This window comes from Cetorhinus maximus, chromosome 24 (genome assembly GCF_964194155.1).
Source record: "Cetorhinus maximus chromosome 24, sCetMax3.hap1.1, whole genome shotgun sequence".
NCBI classification, from domain to species: domain Eukaryota; kingdom Metazoa; phylum Chordata; class Chondrichthyes; order Lamniformes; family Cetorhinidae; genus Cetorhinus; species Cetorhinus maximus.
Genome location: NC_135902.1, coordinates 29,728,150 through 29,742,428, shown reverse-complemented (window position 1 = coordinate 29,742,428; position 14,279 = coordinate 29,728,150). Strand labels below are relative to the sequence as shown.

The following is a 14,279-nucleotide window of genomic DNA, read 5'->3' as shown; positions in this document are numbered from 1 at the left end:
GTCTGCTCTCTGTAAGCCATGAGGCATACCACTAGATCACCAGGCTGTATAATCCTGATGTTCTCCTCCTGCAGGATCAAAAAGGGAGACGTGTGGGTTAGCAAATGTGTCCTAGGGACCTCTCTAGGCTAAGCCTCCGTCTTCAGCTGCATCTCCAGGCCCCTTCATGTAGCCAAGGAAGTGCTTGGATGGCCATTGTGTAGAGCACTTCATGGCTGTCTGAAACCCCACCCACCTCTGCTTCACTCCACTTGACTGATTGGTGGTAGCTTTGCCCACTGGACTGCAGGCTGTGCTCTCAGCTCAGGCACAGGCATTCTCCTAACACACAGCAAGGCTTCAGCCATGAGGGATATTGGTCCAAACATGAATAAAGGCATTATCAGGGGCTCTGAGCACCTCCACCAGTGATTGTGCCATGGCCATCTTTCACAAGGGGATTCTACAACTTGCTCAGTTGTCCAATTGTTCCGCAATTGTCCCCTAAAATACACATTAATATGCAGTCTGTACCCGAGGGATGAAAAGTTCTGGAGCATTTGGTGGCATATTCATGCTTTTGCGTAGCTTGAGTGGGCAGAAATGCTTCAGAGGCCCAACTCCAAGCATGTCAATGGAACTGTTGCTGAATGGTCCCAGCTGCGGAAGAATGCTCACTTTTGACAAGCTTTTCCAAGTATGTAGCTGCTTCCCTCAGCCTGCCCCACCTCGGCATGTGCTTGTGTACTTCCATTAGTCTGTGCTGCCTTGCCCCCGCCGTTGGCCCCACCCGATTGGAGCCCTTGCCTCGGTACTGCATTGAAAGCCGGCTAGGAAAAAGCAACTTGCCTGTGCCCACCCACACCCCTCCAAATGTGCGGTGCTTCTTCCTTGATGTTCTATGAGCGATCCTCGTGAGCGCTGTGCAAGGATGTGTACACTCACCTCTGAGATCCCCTCGAAATTCAGCTCGCCAGGTGCATGCCTTTTAAAGGCAGTTGTACATCACGCCGTTCTGTAGTCACACCGACGTGGGAGGTAAATTTGTAAGGGAATGATTCTGGCATGCGGGCATAATAATAGCAGGCAAATACATTAAAATTAAGTTCCCAACGTTGGACGGCAGGAAATGCAGTCTGCCTTTGACAGGCGGAGTGGGCGATCGCAAACTGGTTTCACGATGGCGTAAAACCGATTTTTGGCATTCTCACCATATTGTCTACTCATGCTGCCAAACACGCCTGCCACTCGGCCCAGGACTTGATGTGCAAGGAAGGTGCATTCATAACACAGCCAAACAGGTTGAGTATCAACTTGCAAATGTTTCCAACGCACACCAATGGCAGGCAGCAAGAGTAGGGGAGATTCCTGGTCAACCACACGATGGAAAGAAGGTTGGAACCTCTTACCCTCATTATCCATAGCTAAAGGCTAAAACATGCATGTGAAATGCATGTTGCCACAGCAACTCAGGCTTCTTGGGGAGCCGGTTGCTGAGTTGGCTGGACAACCGATCTGGATCAGATTGGTACCAACAGCGTGGGGTTCGATCCCCATTCCGGCTGGGGTGGACTCTTGATCTGCCTCCTTACCCTACCCATGGTGGAGGTTGTGGCACTATAGGTCAAACCTGCCTTCAGTCACAGAACTCACGAAGAAGATTCCATTATTGGGCAAGAATAGGTTCTGTAGGTTATAGGAAAATTAAACTTGTAAATAGAGACAAGTAATATTGTGCTTTCTGGAGGTTTTACACTCCGGTGCTAGATTGTACTGCTATTTTTGATTTTTTGTTTTTTTGCTGCAAAGTAGTTGAATCTGATTAGGAAACTAGGAACCTAAATAGAAATATAGGAACATAGAAAATAGAAGCAGGAGCAGGTCATTTGGCCTTTTGAGCCTGCTCCACCATTCAATATGATCATGGCTGATCCTCTATCTAAACACTGTATTCCAGCACTCTCCCCATACCCCTTGATGGCTTTGGAGTTCAGAAATCTATCTATTATCTTCTTAAATATATTCAGCAACTTAGTCTCCACAGCCTTTTATGGTAGAGAATTCCCTGGGTTCACTACCCTCTGAGTGAAGAAGTTTCTCCTCATCTCGGTCCTAAATGGTCTACCCCATATCCTGAGACTGTGACCTCTTGTTTCTCGACCCCCCAGCCAGAGGAAGTATCATCCCTGCATCCAGTCTGTCCAACCCCGTCAGAATTTTATATGTTTCAATGAGATCTTCTCTCATTCTTCTAAACTCCAGTGAACACAGGCCTAGTCGGCCAAATCTCTCCCCATACGAAAATCCTGCTATCCCAGGAATCAATCTAGTGAATCTTCGTTGCACTCCGTCGATTGCAAGTATATCTGTTCTTAGGTAAGGAGACCAACATTGCACACAATACTCCAGGTGTGGTCTCACCAAGGCCCTGTACAGCTGCAGTAACACATCCTTGCTCCTGTGCTCAAGTCCTCTCGCAATGAAGGCCAAACATACCATTTGCCTTCTTAACTGCTTGCTTGCTTTCAGTGATTGGTGTGCAAGGACACCCAGGTCCCTTTGTACATCAACATTTCCCAATCTATCACCATTATATATTACTCTGCCATTCTGTTTTTCCTACTGAAATGGATAACTTCACACTTATCCACGTTATACTGCATCTGCCATGTATTTGCCCACTCACTCAACTTGTCTAAATCACCTTGAAGCCTCTTAGCACCCTCCTCATTGTTCATATTTCCACCAAGTTTCATGTCGTCAGCAAACTTGGAAATATTACATTTGGTTCCCTCATCCAAGTCATTCTTATATATCGTTAATAGCTGAGGCCCAAGCACTGACCCCTGCAGTAGCCCACCAGTCATCACCTGCCACTCCAAAAAAGTCCCATTTATTTCTACTCTGTTTCCTGTCGGTTAACCAATTTTCAATCCATGCCAATATATTACCCCCATCCCAAGCACTTTAATTTTACACACTAACCTCTTATGTGGGACTTTATCAAAAGCTTTCTGAAAATCCAAATACACCACGTTCTTTAGTTCTCTCTTATCTATTCTGCTAGTTATATCCTCAGAAAACTCCAACAGGTTTGTCAAACATCACTTCCCTTTCATAAATCCATGTTGACTTTGTCTAACCCCGTTGATAGTTTCTAAGTGTCCTGTTATCACATTCTTTATAATAGACTCTAGCATTTTTCCTACTACTGATGTTAGGCTAACCAGGGTCTGTAATTCACTGTTTTCTCCCTCTCTCCTTTTTTAAATAATGAGGTTACATTTACCACCCTCCAACCTGCCAGGACTGTTCCAGAATCTGCAAAATTTTGGAAGATGACAACCAACACATCCATTATTTCCAAGGCCACCTCCTTTAGTACCTTGGGATATAGATTATTGGTCCCTGGGGATTTATTGGCTTTCAGTCCCATTAATTTCTCCAGCAATATTGTTTTAATAATACTAATTTCCTTCAATTCCTCTTTCTCACCAGACCCTTGGTTCCCTCGTATTTCTGGGAAGTTATTTGTGTCTTCCTCTGTGAAGATAGAACTAAAGTATTTGTTTAATTGCTCTGCCACTTCCATGTTCTCTATTAGAAATTCTCCCACTTCAGACTGTAAGGGACCTACGTTTGTCTCCACTAATCTTTTTTGTTTTACACACTTTTAGAAGCTTTTACAGTCCACTTTTATGTTCCTTGCAAGTTTACTCTCATACCCTATTTTTCCCCTCTTAATCAATCTCCTGGTCTTCCTCTCCTGAATTCTAAACTGCTCCCAATCCTCAGGTTTCCTACTTTTTCTAGCAACTTTATATGACTCTTCTTTGGATCTAATATTATCCTTAATTTCTTTTGTTGGGCCGCTTTTCCTGTTGTGTTTTTGCACCTGAAAGGAATGTATAACCATTGCAATGCATACTTTTGTTCCTTAAATATTAACCATTGTCTATATGCCTTTTAATGAAGTTCCCCAATCTATCTTAGTTAACTCATGCCTCATACCTTCGCAGTTTTCTTTATTAAGATTTAGGACCCTTGTTTCAGATCGGACTACTTCACTTTCCAACCTAATGAAGAATTCTATCATGTTATGGTCACCGTTCTCTAAAGGGCCCCACACAACAAGATTATCAATTAAGCCCTTCTCATTGCACAATACCAAACCTAGGATAGCCTGTTCCCTAGTCGGTTCCTCGACGTGCTGGTATAAAATACCATCTCATACACAGTCCAGGAATACATCCACCACAGTATTATTGCTAACTTGGTTTGCCCAGTCTATATGTAAATTAAAGTCACCCATGATCACTGTAGCACCCTTGTTACATGCATCTCTAATTTCCTGTTTAATGCCATCCCCTACCTCATCACTACTGTTTGGAGGCTTATAGATAACTCCCACTAATGTTTTCTGCCCTTTGTTGCATCTTAGCTCCACCCAGACTGATTCTACATCCAGATTTTCTGAGCCAATGTCCTCTCTCACTATCACACTGGTTTCATCCTTAACTAACAACACCACACTACCTCCTTTTCCTTTTTGCCTGTCTGTCCTAAATGTCGAGTACCCCTGGATATTCAGTTCCTAGTCTTGATCACCCTGCAACCATGTCTCCACAATCGCAATCATATCGTACTCATTTACATCTATTAGTGCTGTTAATTCATCTACCTTATTGCAGATGCTCCATGCATTCAGACACTGTGCCTTTAGACTTGTCTTTTTAATATTTTTATGCATATTTTTGTACTATGGCTCTATTTGCTGCTAGCCCTTGTTTCCCTTACCTTCCACTTTTGCTTTCAACTGTTTTGTCTTTCATTCCTATCTTTGTTTCCCTTTCTTGTGTCTCCCCACTCAGGTTACCATCCCCCTGCCAACCTAGTTTAAACCCTCCTCCGCAGTACTAGCAAATACCCCTGCGGAGATTTTGGCCCCAGTCCTGCTGGGGTGCAACCCAACCAGCTTGTATAGGTCCCACCTTCCCCCAAATCAGCCCCAATACCTCAGGAATCTAAATTCTCCCTCCTAAACCGTCCCTCCAGCCTCACATTCATCTGGTCTAGTCTCCTATTCCTGATCTCGCTAGCACATGGCATTGGGAGTAATCCTGAGATTACTACTGAGATCCTGCTTTTTAATTTATTTCCTAGCTCTCTATCTTCTGCTTTCAGGACTTTATCCCTCCTTTTACCTATGTCGTTGGTACCGATATGGACCACAACCTCTTGCTGTTCATCCTCCCCCTTCAGAATGTCCTGCAGCCGCTCAGTGACATCCTTCACCCTGGCACCTGGGAGGCAATATGCCATCCTGGTGTTATGTCTGTGGCCACAGAAACGTCTATCTGTTCCCCTTACGATAAAATCCCCTATCACTATTGCTCTCCCACTCTTTTTGCCCCACTCTGTGCAGCTGTGTCACTTGTGGTGCTATGGACTTGGCTTTTGCTGCATTCCCCTGAGAAACCATCCCCCCCAGCAGTAGCCAAAATGGAAAATCCGTTGGAGAGGGGAAGGGACTCATGCACTACCTGCCTAGTGCTTTTACTCTGTCTGGCGGTCAACCATTCCCTTTCTGCCCGTGCACTCTTTTCCTGCTGCGTGACCATCTCACTATGTGCTACCCGTGAATATCTCATCCTAGTGGATGCTCCGCAGTGACTCCAGCTGCAGCTCCAGCTCTGAAACACGATTTTGAGTAGCTGCAGCTTGAGGCACTTCTTGCTCACATGGTTGCCCTGGACACTGGAAGTGTCCCTGATTTCCCACATCACACAGGAGGAGTATTCCACTTGGCTGAGCTGCCCTGCCATGATTTACCCTTAAATTAGCCCCTTTACTTTTACTTCCTCTAGTTTAGAGAATATTAAGGAAAGAAGAAGAAATGCTCACCAGATCCTACTTATCAAGGATGCTGCTCTTCTTAATGAGGAAAGGTAGAAAATGAAAGGATCACCTTCCCCTCTTCAGCAAACTCCCTCTCTCAATAAACTCCAATTAAAGCACTCTAATGTTGCCCAAAGCAACACTCCAGTACAGACAAAAGCAGCACTGTAGACGGCTTGCTTTTATGCTGTCTGAATCTAGCTTCTGCAAACCTGTTTAAGCCAGTTAACTAATTTACTACTTGCAACTGCAAGCAGAGCCTGTATAACCCCTGTTTTAAGGTTGGACTAAAACTCACCTCCCAATCTAAAGAGCAACTACTAGTTAGTTGCTAAATTAAAGAGAGATTAGACTTTAGATAGAAATGAGCCCTTAAAAGCCCCTCCCTCACCAAACTCCAACTGAAGCACTCCAATGCAGCCCAAAGCAGAATTAGAGTGCTTCAGCATCTGCTTTTATTATCAGTGCAGAAAGGGAACCTATAGTGTGATTAATCTTTCTCAACAGAGGAACTGACTTGGTCTTCTTGACATTCAACACTGTTTTCTGCCACTATACAATTTTGTCTACAGTGATTCAGTTGCTACTTGTCTTTCAGCTGGGAAGCAGTCTGTACAGGGTAGTGTCATCAGCAAAATGAAAAGTGGCATTTTGATGATACGAGAGCATCCATGACACTAAAAGCAGAGGTGGGAAAGCAAACTTTCCTGAAGAATTTATATGTGAGTGTTGCGTGTTGCGTAAGATGTCTAATATCCATTTATCTCAATCCTATGCTTTGTCATTCTGAGGAGGTTGTGCCAGGATGGTATATGTGATTGGACACTCTAGTCAAGGCTTTTATTGCAAGACGAAAATATATGACTTACTGTTTGTGCTGTAGAGCTATGCCAACAAGAGTGCACATAGGTAATTCAGCTTGAAAGCTCATAATATTAATGGACAGGCAATTATGGTGCTGCAAATTGGGTGGCATTAACCTCTGCATTAAATTCCCAATTATTTTCATTCATTCACAGGATGCGGGTGTTGCTGGCTAGGCCAGCATTCACTGTCCATTCATAACTGCCCTTGAGAAGGTGGTGGTGAGCTACCTTACTGAACTGCTGCAGTCTGTGTGGTTACAGTACTCCTAGAGTGCCCTTAGGTCAGGAATTCCAGAATTTCAGCTCAGTGGCAATGAAGGAATGATGATATTTCCAAGTCAGGATGATGTGTGACTTGGAGGGAAACATGCTCAACTGCTCCACGTCCCTGCTGTCCTTGACCTTCTGAGTTGGAGAGGTCACAAGTTTTTGGAAAAGCTTTGATGAGTTGCTGCAGAGCATCTTGTATATGGTACACACTGTAGTCATGGTACTTCAGTGGTGGAGTGTGTGAATGATTAAGGTGGTGGATGGGGTGCTAATCAAGCAGGCTGCTTTATCCTGGATGGCGTCAAACTTCTTGAATGTTGTTGGAGGCGGTGGCATAGTGGCATCGTCACTGGACTAGTATTCCAGAGACCCAAGGTAATGCTCTGGGGCCCTGAGCTTGAATCCCACCATGACAGATGGTGAAATATGGAAGTAAAAGTATGATGCTGATCACAAAACCATTGCCGAATGTCATAAAAACCCATCTGGTTCACTAATGTCCTTTAGGGAAGGAAATCTGCTATCCTTACCTGGCCTGGCCTACATGTGACTCCAGACGCACAGCAATATGGTTAACTCTGAAATGCCATCTGAATGAGGGCAGTTAGGGATGGGCAATAAATGTTGGGCCTAGCCAGCGGTGCCCACATCCCATGAGTGAAAAAAATGGAGAGTATTCCCTAATACTTCTGACTCATGCATTGTAGATGGTGTAAAGGGACTGGGAGTCAGGAGATGAGTTACTCACCGCAGAATATACAGCCTCTGACTTGCTCATGTTGCCAGAGTATGTATGTGGCTGGTCCAGTTAAGTTGCTGGTCAATGGTACCTCTCAGGATGATGACGGTGGAGAATTCAGCAATGGTATTGCCATTGATTGTCAAGGGGTTGTGGTTAGACTCTCTCTTGTTGGAGATAAGTGTTCCTGTTGTGCAGCTCTGTATCAGTAGTACTAAACTGAAAAGCTTACCCCTAGTTTCTGGCTGGGATTGACAAAACTCTGTTCTTGCATCATGAAAACATTACAAGTTGACTGATGTGCGCTGAATGTAAGTTAACAATCAGATAATAAAAAGCTGTTCATTCCATTGACAGCAAGTCCAGGGTTGTGGTTTTCAGGCTGTGATTTTGAAGCCCTATTGTGAATGGTCATGGTATTAGCTCATTATTAATACTCCTCCAGCATCAATTTCCAGTTATAATCTTGTCAGCATTTTAGATTTCCCTTCTCATAGAAAATTGTATTTGTGTACCTTTCAGCATATTTATGTTCCTTTTGCTTCTACAGTGAGTCTGATAGATTTTCTGCTTTTTCAGTTGTATTTTAGGTAAGTACTGCCCAGACTAAGAAGTGGGAGCAGAAATCCTAGTCACAGAGACACAAAATTCGCAAGTCCTAGAAATTAGTTACTTTGAAATCAGTGTTCAGTGTTCCCTCTTCACCACTTTAGACAGAGAGATTTGGAGAAAAAGATTGAAAACAGCTGCTGCTATGCCAAGCAGAGCAAAACAACCACTTTTGTGTCAACCATCAAGCAAAGTGCTGGTAAGGATAGATTCCCTCTTTGAAGAGATGAGGTTTATGGAGATTTAAAGGTCCCTCTTCACCACTTTATTACCCATTTTATTTTACTGATCGGCAAGTATTATCCACGAAGTGAAAACAACATTAAAAATTAATCAGTGATATTTCATACATTTTCCATCACATCATGAAAATGATTTAAAAATGGTGTATGAGAATAAAATTCTTAGAAACTCAGCATTTTTCTGTCTTGTAAATTGAAAGTTCTTTTTCACCAACTATTTAAAACGAGGTGGATTAGGAGGTAAAGAGGAGGTAGATAAATTTTTGAAATATCGGGGAGTTGAGGGCTATGAGGAGCTGGCACAAAAGAGGAGTTGAGGCCTGGGGCAGATCAGCCATGATCTTATTGAATAGCGGGGCAGGCTTGAGGGGCTGAATGGCCTACTCCTGTTCCTATTTCTTATGTTCTTATGTAACTAAAATTGTTCAGTAGTCATCAGCCAAATGTGGCCGACATTGAAAGAAATCAATCATAATCAAGATCAAATGAAATGAGATACCACTGCTTCAGATTTCCTTCGTTCACGTACACAACCTCAAAGGCTTCGTACATATGCACATACAAATGGATGGATGTTAAACTATCAAAGACATATAATTTACATCAGCAAAATCAAAATTCATTAGATTAAATGTATTTTTACTTTGTTGATTTTCAATTGCACTTTACATTTTCCTAGTCAACATTCTGGCAATTTCAACTCTAACTTACTTGTACTTTTTGAAAGAGAGGCCCATGTTTTGCTTCATTTGTTGAAGTCCATGATAATCTGTGTAAATGATGTCAAAGGACAATGGTGCAGTCAGAGGACAGCTTCCCCTCCCAGGAGGGACACCTAGGAAACTAATCAACAGTAACAATAAATATATAGAATTAGCATGTGAATTTACCAGTGCATTTACTTTAACGCAGATTTTACAAATAAAAGCTAATGAGGAAAAAGTTGGATTAGGCTAGAAAATGGGCCAGTTCTGGGAGCACCTCTTTTATAAAACACATATGATGCACATTGCTCCTTCCTTAGGTTGAAGGAAAAGAAATGCTCCTGGAAAACCCTGAGTGGATAAGGTCCTCTGTTGAGAGCTCTTCCCCTCATTCACCTCCTTCCTCTGCAAGCAGCTTGTCCCTCTTTTGCCTCTGCTCCATCTCCTTTTCAATCAAACGATCACAATCATGACTGAGAGCAAGCAGAACCCATGACATCGGAACCAAGGTCTTCTTCACATGTAGGGGGAGATGGTGGTGTAGTGGTAATTGTTGTAATATGCCTTTAAGGGATTGCAGAATTGCATCACTAGAAGGGAAGTGTGTCATGCAGTCCAGTTTTAGTTTCAATTTTGCTTCTGAGCAGACACACATAGACAGAGTTCTGCTGCTTGTGTCTTCAAGTCTTATACCCATGTATATCTATTCTCATGTGCCTAGTCTTAATAAATAAACCCACAACCCCCAAAGATTGTTAGGATAAGCCTAGCAATTACAGACCAGCCAGGTTAACTTCTAGAAACAATTATTCGGGATAGAATTAGTAGCCACGTGGAAAAATATGGGTTGATAAGGAAGAGCCAGCATGTCTTTCTAAAGGGGAAATCGTGTTTAACTAACTTGATGGAGTTTTTTGAAGAGGTAACAGAAAAGGTCAATGAGGGTAATGCTGTCGATATGGTGTACATGGACTTTGAAAAGGCATTTGGCATAGTGCCACATAACTGACTTGTGAGAAAGGTTATTGCTCATGGAATAAAAGGGACAGTAGCAATGTGGATACAAAATTGGCTGAAAAATAGGAAGCAGAGCGTAATGATCAATGGATATTTTTCAGGCTGGTGGAAGGTTTGTAGTGGAGTTCCCCAGGGGTCAGTATTGGGACCTTTGCTTTTCCTGATATATATTAATGATCTAGATTTTGGTGCGCAGGGGACAATTTCAAAGTTTGCGGATGATACGAAGCTTGGGAGTGCTGTGAACTGCAAGGAGGATGGTGTGAAACTTCAAGAGGACATAGACAAGTTGGTGGAGTGGGCAGATAGGTGGCAGATGAAGTTCAATGCGGAGAAGTGTGAGGTGATACATTTTGGTAGGAAGAAGATAGACAGACAATATAAAATCAGGGGTGAAAATTTGAAGAGGGTGTAAGAGCAGAAAGACTTGGGTGTATATGCACATAGATCATTGAAAGTGGTAGGACAGGTGGAAAGAGCAGTTAATAAAGCATATTGTATCCTGGGCTTTATTAATAGGGGCATAGAGTACAAGAGCAGGGAGGTTATGCTGAATTTATATAAGACACTCGTTAGACTTCAGCTGGAATATTGTGTACAGTTCTGGGTGCCACATTATAGGAAGGATGTGAACACATTGGAGAAAGTGCAAAAGAGGTTTATAAGAATAGTTCCAAGGATGAGAAACTTCAACTATGAGGATAGATTGTAGAGGCTGGGACTGTTCTCCTTGGAGAGAAGAAGGCTGAGAGGAGATTTGATAGAGATGTTCAAAATCCATGAGAGGGCTGGACAGAGCAGTTAGGGAGAAGCTGTTCCAACTCGTGAAAGGATCAAGAATGAGAGGGCACAGATTTAAAATGATTTGCAAAAGAAGCAAGTGTGACGTGAGAATAAACTTTTTCACACAACGAGTGACTCGGGTCTGGAATGCACTGCCTGGAAGTGTGGCGGAGGCAGGTCCAATCGAGGTATTTAAGAAGACATTAGACGACTATTTGAATAGAAACAATGTGCAAGGGTATGGGGAAAAGGTAGGGCAATGGCACTAGGTCATAATGCTCATTTGGAGAGCCGGTGCAGACATGATGGGCTGAATGGCCTCCTTCTGTGCCGTTAAGATTTGTGTTTACCCAATCCCTATGAGTGATTGGTGCCTTTATATCCTTATAAAAACATCACAGCAATGTCACTGGACTGGCAGTCCAAAGGCCCTGGCTAATGTTCTGGGGATATGGGTTCAAATCCAATTAATTCAAATTCAATTAATAAATCTGGAGTTATAAAGCTAATCTTAGTAATGGTGACCATAACACCTATCATCTGTAAAACCCATCTGGTTCATCTTTAGGGAAGGAAAATCTGCTATCCTTACCTGGTCTGGCCTAAATATGACTCCAGACCCACAGCAAAGGGGAATTGCCTCTTCACTTCCCCCTGAAATGGCCTAGCAAGCCACTCAGTTCAAGGGCAATTAAGAATGGGCAACAAATGCTGGTGTTATGAGCGACACCCACATCCCATGAAACAATAAAGAAAAAAAAGTACCAATTCCTGTCGACTTCACAAACTTTAAACAACTCTGCAACTACCAAGCACTTCATAAACTCAGACAGAGCCAGTCGAAATTAATCAGAAATTAAGCTGAAGATTGCTGCTCCCTTTAAGTAAGATTAGTGGTGGAGGGTTGGGGGAGGGGTGTGTCCTTCCTGTTGCTGAATGCATGTTTAAGGGAGGGTCTTAGCTGGAGTGGTGAGATTGAAGATGTTTGTGTTAGTGTAAATTGGTGATGTACACTAAACAACATGATCTACCCACTTTGCAAAATTCCAACACATGCTCATAATGCCGTGCTAATGGCCTCACCATGATGGCATTCAGCATGGGCATGCCAGAAGTGTGCATGCATGATGCAAATGCCATTTTGTTACCAAATTGACACCTGTAGTGACAAAACTACGGGTGCTGTGGAGCCCAATTTCACAGTCAAAATATTTCTGATAAACAGGAAAAAAACTAGCCTTCTGTATTTACACTCTGAGACACAAACAAATTACAATGTTGAATATCCACATCATGCTCTCAGCCTCATCTTGCACAAAGCTCCAGGAGGAAAATTATCAATAAATCATGTAATGAGGGAACTTCGTAATTCTCACCAATGTGGATGCAAGCTGTTAGAAATGTTATTGATTCTTCTTTAGCTAGCTACCTAATCAAATAAGATTGATTGGACAATCATGAATCTTCATTGATAGAAAATTAAGCACGCAGTCAAGCTGTGTGTTGGGATGCAGCTACAGATACTGCAGTATTGAGGTTGCTGGATAAGGGAGAGACACAGCCAATACTTTCTGTTCCTCATTTCATTTTATGAACTCCCCACCTAACAACACTGTGAGAGTATCTTCATCACCGCCTTCTCAAAGGCAATTAGTGATGGGCAACAAATGCTGGCCTTGCCAGCAATGTCCACGTCCTTTGAAGTATATTTTAACTTTAGTTTTTGTGGATATTCATTGCTGAGAATAATAAAATGGGATAGGGCTGCAAATGGATCAGCAGATGACACAAAATAAACTGGTGACAAAATATATGAGCAGAATTTTGCCCTCATCAGGCGGGCCCGGGAGTAGTCGGGAAGCCACCGCCTATGATCAGGCCCTGACCACGATTTCACGCTGGCTGGCTAATTAACGCACGCTGCAGCGCTCAGCACTGCTGGGGTGGGGGCTGGAGGAGCGCGAGACCTGAAGTTAGCGCATGCGCATGAGTGCACACAGTAAAAGTTCCCTGAGGCACACATAGCTGCCTCAGGGAGCTGAAGAGTTTTCAGCACTCAAAATAAAGAAATGAAAAATAATGGAAACATGTCCCCTCATGTGACTCTGTCACATGAACAGGGGCAAGTTAAATAGGATTGCATTAAGTTTTTATTTTTTAAATCACTGGTTGAAACCTCATCCTGCCCGTGGATGAGGTTTCGCCAAAAATGCAAAGGCAACTTGGCCTTTTCATTCCACTCGCCCGTCAACTGAATGGTTGGATGGGCAGCGAAAAATTGTACTCAATTAATTGATTAAGGGTCTTAATAAGCCACTTAGTTGTCGGTGAGTGCGCTGCCGACTCCCACACGCACCCGTCGATCGAAATATCGCCTGAGTGCGTGTGTCATGTGCACACCTGCATGCCGAGCAAATAATTCTATAATACAAAATGACCTAAATATATAATGGAATGCATAAAAATAATCTACAGAGCATGATCAGAGCACGTAACTTATTCCTGGCAAAAGATCTAAGATAGAAAATTTGATTTTATAAAAATTGGTTCTCAGGATGTGGGCATTGCTGACAAGGCTGCAACCTCCCAACCCTCATTTCCCTGAGAATGTTTTTTATATTCATTCAAGGAATGTGGGCTTCGCTGGCTAGGCCAGCATTTATTGCCCATTCTAATTGCCCATCAGAAGGTGGTGGTGAGCTGTCTTCTTGAACCGCTGCAGTCCACCTGGTATAGGTACACCCACAGTCCTGTTAGGGAGTTCCAGGATTTTGACCCAGTGACAGTGAAGGAACGGCGATATATTTCCAAATCAGGATGGTGAGTGGCTTAGAGGGGAACTTCCAAGTGATGGTATTCCCATGTATCTGCTGCCCTTGTCCTTCTAGATGGTAGTGGTATTGGGTTTGGAAAGTGCTGTCTAAGGAGCCTTGGTGTGTTTCTGAAGTGCACCTTGTAGATGGTACATACTGCTGCCACTGTGCGTCAGTGGTGGAGGGAGTGAATGTTTGTGGATGGGGTGCCAATCAAGTGGGCTGCTTTGTCCTGGACGGTGTCATGCTTCTTGAGTGTTGTGGGAGCTGCACTCATCCAGACAAGTGGAGAGTATTCCATCACACTCCTGTCTTGTGCCTTGTAGATTGTGGACAGGTTTTGGGAAGTCAGGAGGTGA

The 14,279-nt window shown here is 43.2% G+C and overlaps 1 protein-coding gene across 1 annotated transcript in view; it reads right to left on the bottom strand.

Annotated features, from left to right (window-relative positions):
- The window catches only part of mgat5b (alpha-1,6-mannosylglycoprotein 6-beta-N-acetylglucosaminyltransferase B), a 1,185,562-nt gene that overhangs the window by 256,877 nt on the left and 914,406 nt on the right, over positions 1-14,279 (bottom strand). The window contains exon 17 of the mRNA XM_078570583.1: positions 9,315-9,446. Within this exon, the coding sequence (XP_078426709.1) occupies positions 9,315-9,446 (132 nt within the window). The remainder of the gene's footprint in view (positions 1-9,314; positions 9,447-14,279) is intronic.